The 9215-nt window shown below is 43.8% G+C and overlaps 2 protein-coding genes across 2 annotated transcripts; both read right to left on the bottom strand.

The window, feature by feature from the left end:
* Positions 1-362: 362 nt before the first annotated feature.
* On the bottom strand, positions 363-4068 carry LOC107325186 (keratin, type I cytoskeletal 12-like). Its single transcript, XM_015885808.2, has 8 exons — positions 3381-4068; positions 2880-2962; positions 2503-2659; positions 1914-2075; positions 1695-1820; positions 1207-1424; positions 854-936; positions 363-531 (listed from the first exon to the last, which is right to left on the bottom strand). The coding sequence occupies exons 1-8, from the start codon at positions 3993-3995 to the stop codon at positions 434-436; spliced, it is 1542 nt and encodes a 513-aa protein (XP_015741294.1). The 5' UTR covers positions 3996-4068; the 3' UTR covers positions 363-433.
* Positions 4069-5354: 1286 nt separating this feature from the next.
* Positions 5355-9215, bottom strand: LOC107325182 (keratin, type I cytoskeletal 20-like). The gene is made up of 8 exons (XM_015885800.2): positions 8737-9215; positions 8424-8506; positions 8066-8222; positions 7708-7869; positions 7500-7625; positions 7138-7358; positions 6181-6221; positions 5355-5787 (listed from the first exon to the last, which is right to left on the bottom strand). The coding sequence occupies exons 1-8, from the start codon at positions 9154-9156 to the stop codon at positions 5690-5692; spliced, it is 1308 nt and encodes a 435-aa protein (XP_015741286.1). The 5' UTR covers positions 9157-9215; the 3' UTR covers positions 5355-5689.

Here is a 9215-nt window from a genome sequence, read left to right on the forward strand (position 1 = left end):
ATATATGGCTCAGGAGTCACAGCCCTCAGTGGTGACGCAAAGAATGAAAGGAGATTAATACCTTAAAGCTTGCTGAGTCTGCTTTTATTAGTCGAGAAATCTGGAAAATTTGGTTAAAACAGCAAAAATGTTTTATCTATTAATTACTCAAAAATATAGAAAGGCATATTTGATTGAATGTGTGCACAGTATTTCTAGTAACTGAACAAAGAATTGATGATAGTTAAAGAACACCAGGAAAATAATGCAGATAATACCAATGGATTGGAGAGTGTATTGGCAGGCTGCTAGGAATGAAAAGAGGTTCTGCTCCATACCAAAGAATCTTAGCAAAAAGCCAATCTACTTTTTTTACTTCATTCAAAAGAACAAATTTATGCTTTATGGAAAGAAACATGGAGAGAATGGATCCGCTGTGATCTCAGGTTGTGCCTTATATCTTCTCTTCAACTTCCTTCACGTGGGATGCAACGACTTTTCCATCCACCACTTCCTCAACGATCGTTTTGATCTTTCTGGTTTTGGTAGGATCTGAGTATCACAAAGGACACAAAGCAGACATTTATCCTCTTGTTACAACACCTTACATGAACAGCTGTGTCCTTTTTCTTTTGGAACTAGTTACTTGTTATGAAGAACTGCGATGTAAGTAAACAGAATGGCATGCGTTACTTTACTTTAAAGCTTTGGAGATAATTCTGAATAGGTACTTGATAATTCTCTATCTGGTAGTTATGCTGGTTATGTAAAGCAGTTGTGTATGGGCACACATTAATATTGACCTGAATTTTAATGGTAATTGTCTATTATAGCTGATGTAAAACAAAGCTTTATTTGGTTGAGTTCTGCCTACCCTGAGAAGAATCCAGGGACTGTGTCTGTGACTTGGGCCCCGTCAAAGATGAGCTTTCAAATACAACTCCCTGTCCGCCACTCCTGCAAATGAAGCAGAGACAAGCAGTGCTGCAGTGTTTGTCATGTTCAGGAAAGCTCCTGTTATTTCCCCTTCATGTTGGCATTCATAGGTTAATTAAATACTGTGTAGAATTCATGATGTCTCTGAAGAAGAGCCAAGTATTTGAAATCTGTCCGTCTGCCTTGTGTGTCTTTTGGTGAGCGTGGCACTTATTTATAACAGTATCCTGGAGAGGCTATTGTTACTGAAAATAAAACAAAGAAGATAGTGTATATTCTTTGTTTCCTTACACGAACTCGCCGTCCAGCAGGCGGCGGTAGGTTTCAATCTCCATTTCCAGGCGAGACTTGATGTCTAGAAGCTGCTGATACTCGGCGCTCTGGCGTTCCATGTCAGCCCTGACCTGCAGCAGCTGAGACTCCAGGTTCCCAATCTGAAGCTGCATTTGTGAGAGCTGAGCACAGTAACCTCCTTCCGTTTCTGCTAAGGTGTCTTCAAGGGATTTTTTCTGTGTAGGAAAGATACCAAGTTAATAGGAAGAAGGGTTAATTGGCTTTTGCTACTTCACTGAATGGGGCCATGAAAGTTCATTTGCTTTATAACAAGCTACTTGCAGTCCAGTTGTATATATGTGACTGCTATTTAAGAACTAAAAAAATGCGGAATTTAATAGGAAATAAACACAAACCTTCAATCCTGGAGAAAAGTATAAGATCAAAAAAGGGCCGGTAAGTTGGAGAAGGTTCTCTGTCTAATTAGCAGTTTTCTTTTCACATACCATGGCAAGCTGAGATTGTAGCTCAATTTCCAGGTTCTGAAGAGTCCGTTTCAGATCAGTGATCTCGCTTTTTCCTGACTGCAGCTGCTCAGTATTGGTGGAGATCTCCCTTTTCAGCTCCCCGCTCTGAAATGACAAGGAGGAAGAGTGTAATTTCTCTGTTCCGGGCACTTACATCTGTATGCGTTGGGCCGAGTTTTCCGTCTGTGAGGCTGTTACCTTTTCATTGAACCACGCTTCAGCCTCTTTACGGTTTTGCTCAGCAATCACTTCGTATTGTCCCCTCATGTCATTCAGAAGCTTGGTGAGGTCGATTCCTGGGGCAGCATCCATTTCAACGCTGACTTGGCCGACTGCACTGCTCTGGAGACCCTGGAGCTCCTGGAAAGGTTTGAAGCAAAAATTATCTCAATGAAAGGCAAAATACTTCTACCAGAAATGTATGCAAGGAAATGTGTGTGATATAAATTGTTTCTCAACGAGAACCCTTCCTAACTACATTCTGTCTCTAAAGAGTACAAAATGTTGAAATATGAGCATGGACCTTGCCTGTCATTTCCACTTTTCTCATGGTTTTGATATTTAACTTTGAGTTATTTTGAAGCTATTATAGTAAAGCCATTCTTTAACCTGCATCTCTAAGACATCAGTACGGATGATACCTGAACAGAGTGCAATAAGCATCTCAGCTGGCTCCCATTTCCTCTATGGTTTTAATTGGCACATTTTTGTAGCAACTTTCACTTTGAGGGAACTGTTTCATCCACTCTGACTGAAATAAGTGTCAATATTTATTTCTTATATTTACCTCTTCATGATTCTTCTTGAGATAAGCCAGTTCTTCATTCAGGCTTTCAATCTGCATCTCCAGATCAGCTCTTGTCAAGGTCAGCTCATCCAGAACCCTGCGCAGACCATTGATGTCAGCCTCCACGCTCTGGCGAAGAGCCACTTCATTATCATATCTGAAAAATAATAATGAAATGTCCTTTTAATGTGGCTAACGTGGTCAAATACATTCTGTCCTCTACTCATATAGCTTTTGCTATGAAATCTTAATGCACAAAATTCTCATAGTATTAGTAGTTCTGTTAATGTATTCTGCAATGAAAGAGATTTGCAAGTACTAAGAACGGTTCCCTTCAAGTGCTAGTGGGAGGTTTTGCAATACTGAGGGATACTTACTTCAGCCTGAAGTCATCAGCAGCCAGTCTGGCGTTATCAACCTGCAGAATGATTCTCGCATTGTCGATAGTCGCGTTGATGATCTGGAACACAGACACCGACCGCAGAGTGATTTTACATTAATCACATAAATACATTTTTTCAGATCCCTGAAGAATTTGGCAGGAACTCTGTCTAATTTACAAGTGGAATTTGTGATTTTAAAAGTATGAAACCCTCTAAAATGTGACCATTTGAACAAGAGTTTGCACAGCTGGGCTCTGCTGCTCACTTCCTTATTCAGATTAAACCAAGTCATTTGACAGTGTTGTGTGACAGAGCTACAGAACTGCAATTAACTATACAAGAAAAATTCTGCACACGATCGCAGTGCAAAGTTACAGGATGATTACAGGCATCCATCGTGTGCTCCTGGTTTCTGAAAGGAATTTGTTCCTTTTCTCTGGATGTGATGCAATGAGTTACAAACACAGAGATGCATGAAGTACATAGTTTTGCTACCTTGTTTCGAAGATCTTCAATTATTGGGTAATATTTACTGTAGTCGTTCCCGGATCCTGGAACAGCAGCTCCAGGCCCATTTTTCTCGTACCACTCTCGGATTTTGCGTTCCAGCTCCGTGTTGGCATCTTCCAGGGATCGGACTTTGTCCAGATAAGCGGCCAGGCGGTCATTGAGGTTCTGCATAGTTTCTTTCTTAGAACCAGAAAGAAGGCCGCCATCCCCACCGCCACCAATACCAAATCCACCTCCAAAACCAGCAGCTGCGCCGCTGCCAAAGCCACCTCCAAAAATGGAGCCTGAACCGCTCCCAAAACCGCTTCCTAAACCTCCACCAAAGCCACTGCCTGAGCCACTTCCATAGCCGCCTCCAGAGCCGCTAACAAAGCCTCCACCAAAGCCACTGCCTACGCTGTTCCCAAAGCTGCCGCTGAAGCCAGAGCCAAGCACAGAAGCAGCACCGAACCCTCCAACAGATCCACCGCCAAACCCAAGGCCGCTGCCACCAAAGCTGCCTCCAGCGCTACTGCCAGACATCCTCAGGGGTCCCCCGCCAAGGCCGCTCCGAGAGGAGAACTGCCGGGATCCCACACTGCTGCGCACTGACAGGGCCATGGTGCTCCACAGGGCTGGGCTGATCCGCCAGGCAGGCACAGAGTGGGGCACGTCAGGGAACTGGGATCCCTTTATATGGGGGCTGCTGCCGTAGTCACCGCCTCCTAACAGAGCGCTGAATTCTTTCTCTCTCTCTCCCCCTCTTTCAAATTTAGGGAGGAGAGAAGCAGTTTAGTGAGTCCGGACCAAACTAAATGATACGTGAAAATCTAAATTACCCGTGGGAGCGGAAATCTGGAACCCTCCAGGTGTTTGCTGTATGAGGAGAAATGGGTGGAGTGGAGCTAAGACATCATGATAATGTTTTGCCATGTGCAACAGAGCGCAAATTTCTTTTCGCATTTAAATCCATCTGAAATAATTTTTTTGTCATTACATATTCATTGCTTTCTTGGTTTGGGGCTATTATTATAGAATTATGCTTAAGTAAGTAGAACGATCCCTTTCATGTTATATCCCAGCATGCGTGTCAAAAGTGTTTCTATTCACAGTGCTTTTCTGGTACAAACCTGTGGCAGATCAGTGTTCTCTGGGCGTTAAGTAACGACCCAGAGAGCTGATCAGAAGAGGCGTGCAGACAGGTGGTGATCTGTGGGTCTGTCAGGAAAATGATAATGTTCTTATTATACTGACCGTGATTTGTAGTTGTTTTCTGCCCCGTGCCTTTTGTCACTAAAATACTTGTGTCGGATGCTGGAACCAACATTCCTATTGCAACATAATTGTACACCATCAGTTTATACTTTCAGCCATGTGCTCCAATAGCCAGTTCTTTTTCTGCTTTGTGCCTCTTGTAATATACATCTAAAGATCAATCACAGCTCTGGAAGGTTAGAAGCTTTGAGCTGGAATCTCTTCAAAATCAATGTGCTTCTATTTCTAAGTTGTTCTGAAAAACAAAAAATTGATTTTCCTTTGTCCTGGCTTAATTATATCACTGGATTTGTCAACTGAAATGTACTCCTCTTTAATTAACATACAGCCAGGAGCACGGGTGTGGTTTCTGGGGAGGGTGGGGGGTGGCAAACTGTATTAAGAACAGTAGATCAAAAGTTTAAGTGAGGCATTTACGTAGAAATGGATTGATAGCCTGATATCAGTGACTCAGGGCTGAGAGAGCAAAGAATTATTTCCCTTGGCAGCTGTTTACGAGCAGTAAATAATGCAGAGGACAGGTGAGATTTCAATAGGAAGCACCAACTCCTTGGGCTGCAGGGCTCAGCAGATGTGTGCAGCAGTGACTGAAGGGCCTGACAGATGCAGTACTCTTCTAGTTGAGAACCGATGGGCAGTTTATGCTATGGGTGATCTTTGGCAATACAGAAATCCCCAGAGATGGACAATTAATGAGAAGACTTCTTCAGTTTTGCATTTTAATTTATTATGAAATGGCAATTGACGTTTCTTATTTGGAAATCACATTTATTGAAGTGAGTCTCCAGTGCACCGCAGTGATAGTTCACGTTCAGAAGAGATGCACTGAATCAACATTTTAATACAGTTTTGAATGTAAATCTACATGTTATTGGTTTTATTAATAAAATGAACAAACACACACAAAGATGAAAACCTGGATTGTCTGAGACTTGAGGATTTGGCATTTTTCAACCCTTGTTGATTTCAGGGAGAATTAAATTGGTTTCCTTATGAAGTTTAATGGTGTCATTTTGGTGCTCTCCCTCCGCTGGTGCTGCTCACATCTTCTCCTCAATCTCCTTAACCTGAGAGGACACGACTTTGCCGTCAACCACCTCTTCAACAATTGTCTTGATCTTCTTAATTTTACTTGATTCTGGTAATGAAATTGAACAGTAAATTAATAAAAATGCAGTGTGCATTGACAGAATGTTAAAGTGTGTGCACTTCGTTTAGGAGCCCAATCTCTGTGCAGTCAGTGGAGAGAAGCAGACACCTCTGAAAGCCCTTGGAAAGGAATTCCATGGCTTTGCCATCCATCTGGCCCTTTGAGAAGCCTGTGGTTTTACCTCTGGCACCTGGGTTACTTACATAAAGCAGGGCTTGTATAATCCCTGGAGGTTACCTGTTCATACAGTTGATTGTTTTCTTGTTTTAAGATTTCACCAGTTGATTATTTGCTCTGAAACTGCACTTTTTGAAATCAGCCCGCTTAATTCCATAACATTTAAACAGGAAGCCATCAAAAGCACATGCCTGTGCAACATACCTTTTTCAAGTTCATTTGTAAGTATATCCTCTTGGACAACCCTGTTCGGATTTTAAACAGAAAAATGTAAGTATATTATGCCTGACATAGTGAAGAAACAACCTGGCATGTTTTCTGCACCTTTAATATAAACAGGTATATTTCCTTTCATCAAGACTTTAGTTCAGCCCTTGTCACGTGTTTAGATGAGTTTTCAGTACTAAAGTGAATTTTGTTAAGCGTCAGCTATAGGTGAAATTCACCTGCAGGCTAATTTCTGCAGTGTTACAACTTCAGCTCAGGAGGATTTGCCCGGCCTGGTTCCTGAGCCAGAACTGACCTTTGAACCATAGGACCTTTGAGGGAAGCAGCGCTGTCTGCTTGTGCTGCTCTGCACTCTTTCACAGACCTCTGTGCACTGCAGAGCAAGGGATGCTGGACTTTCCAGACAGTAAATGTCAGCTCATTTGCACCTCCTACGTATATAAGTGGCTCAGCTACTGGTGGCAGAAGTGCAGCAGGATGGAATCCTGCACGGGCTCCCAGACTTGCCATAGACTGCAGGAGGTCAGTGTGCGCTCACTGAGTGCCTTGCTCTGATGTGGTCAGGTGCTCATGCTACCAAAAGCAGTTTAAAATGATGTGCCCTGAGTTTCTGTCATTACAGTTATGGAAAAGTTTATCTAAAACTGCATCACTTTTGTTCATGGAGTGTGGGCGGCTGTCAAGATACTCAATTCAAGAAGAGTAACAGTGTGTACCCGTGCAGAGGGTGGCATAGACTGGTCTGAACACTGCAGCAGCCTCTGAAGGAGCACAGACTTGGAGCCTACAGCTGAGAGCCGGGCAGCAGGCAGACTTTTTTCCTTCAAAAACCAGTTGCCAATAGGCAGATTTTACCACCGTTTCTGTCTGAGAATTTAGAGCTCATTTGCACTGCTGTCAGTGGTGCAAAGCTGCCGGAGCCCCTTTCCTCACCTGATGTCCTCCCCTTCCAGCAGACGTCGGTACGTGGCGATCTCCATCTCCAGGCGAGTCTTGATGTCCAGCAGGATGCTGTACTCCGTGTTCTGCCCCTCCATGTCAGCCCGCAGCTGCCTGAGCTGAGCCTCTAACCTGGCAATTGTTTCCTGGATTTGAGCCAACTGAAAACTGTAACGTGCTTCAGTTTCAGCCAGAGAATCTTCCAGAGTCTTCTTCTACAGTTGGTGAAAAAGAACAGAGATTTATTGTTCAAGAGGATACATCTTGGCCTTAAAATTACATTTTGAAATATGTCCCAGTTTTTGTTGTTATCTCTATAAACACAGCCCTTATTTCAAGAACTGTTCATCACTCACCATGTTCAGATGGGTCTGTAATTCCAGCTCCAGGCTCTGGGAGATCTGTCTCCGATCTGTGACCTCTCTCCTTTGTTCTTGCAGCTGCTCTACATTGATTGCTACTTCCTGGTTCAGTGCTTCTGTCTGAAATATGGAAATGGAAGGACTGTGAGCTGTGACCAGACATGACAGAGGCTCTCGCTGGTGTTGAAGCAATTGACCTTACTTGCTTTTCAAATCGTTCTTTGGCTTCTTGGCGGTTCTTTTCTGCCATTTCTTCATACTGCCGTCTCATGTTTTCCATAATACTTGCAAGATCAACACCTGGAGCAGCATCCACCTCTACGTTAACCGAGCCACCCACTTGTTTGCGCAGCCTTTCAACCTCCTACAACATTGAGCACTGCGTTAGCATCAGCTAAAGTGAACTTCCAGGCCCAAATATTGGGCAGAAGCTCAGAAATACAGAAACAGAGCAACTCTTAATTCTTAAATTTAAATTTAGCTCTTAATTTAACTCTTAAATTTAATTTGTAAATGCCTCTGACAAAAAAGAAATGATGACACTGTTCTGCTGCTCTCACCTCTTCATGGTTCTTCTTAAGGAAAATGATTTCTTCATTCACGCTTTCAATCTGTGCCTCCAGATCTGACTTGGTTAAGGTCAGGTCGTCAAGGACTCGCATGAGCCCATTGATGTCACTCTCAACACTTTGCCTGAGCAAGAGCTCATTTTCATACCTGTAAAACAAGGCTTCTTTCGCCACCATAGAAGTGCAGCAGTTTGACAGAAACATCAAATCAATAACTTCTACAGCCCGAGGCCTAAAGTATTTGTTTTTACTGAGCTCTGTGGTTTACTTCTCAGCTTTGATACTAATAACTAGATGTTATCCTGAATAACTGAAGCATGAAGGAGTGCAGGCAGTGCGTGGAACTTACTTCAGTCTGAAATCATCAGCAGCCAGCTTGGCGTTGTCAATCTGCAGGACAAGCCTTGCATTTTCCAACTGTGCAGCACTGATCTAAAAAGGAAAGGTTGGAAAGGGATGAAGCAGAGGTAATGCAGCTCGCAAAGGACACTGAGTGAGTCTTAAACATTAGAAAGTCTGTCACTAATTTGTGTCTGGCCAGAATGAAGCATTTCCTGTTCCCAGGTGAGACAGATCCTATTTGATCTACTTTTCCACAGTAGATTGTTACCTTCCCCAAAGCTGCAGTTTATGCTTTTATAGATGGCTGTAGGAGATCTTACCTTGTTTTGGAGTTCCTCGATTGTTTGGAAGTATGAGCTGTAGTCACTCCTTATGCCCACTGTATTCTTCTCGTGCCACTCCTTGATCTGCTTTTCAAGCAGGGAGTTTGATTTCTCCAGAGAGCGCACCCTCTCCAGATAGGCAGCCAAGCGGTCATTAAGGTTCTGCATGGTTGATTTCTCATTGCCAGCGAGCAGCAGGTCGTTATCAGAGATGTTGGAGAAGGCACCGCTGGAGCTCTGTCTGCGGACGGTGCTGCTGGAGATGCGGGTGCCGTAGCCGCCAGCCCCACCATAGACACTGGGCGCCTGGATCCGCTGCACGGCCGCGCTCCTGACGGACAGAGCGCTGCTACCAGGAGCTGTGCCCTGCAAACGGGCGGCTGTACCCAGCTGGAAGCTCTGTGTGGAGAAGGACATCGTGCCTCCTGCAAAGGTGAAGCGGCTGACTGTACGACAGCGAGTTGGAGTGAAGTGCT

The sequence above is a fragment of the Coturnix japonica genome, chromosome 27 (assembly GCF_001577835.2).
Source record: "Coturnix japonica isolate 7356 chromosome 27, Coturnix japonica 2.1, whole genome shotgun sequence".
Lineage (NCBI taxonomy): Eukaryota > Metazoa > Chordata > Aves > Galliformes > Phasianidae > Coturnix > Coturnix japonica.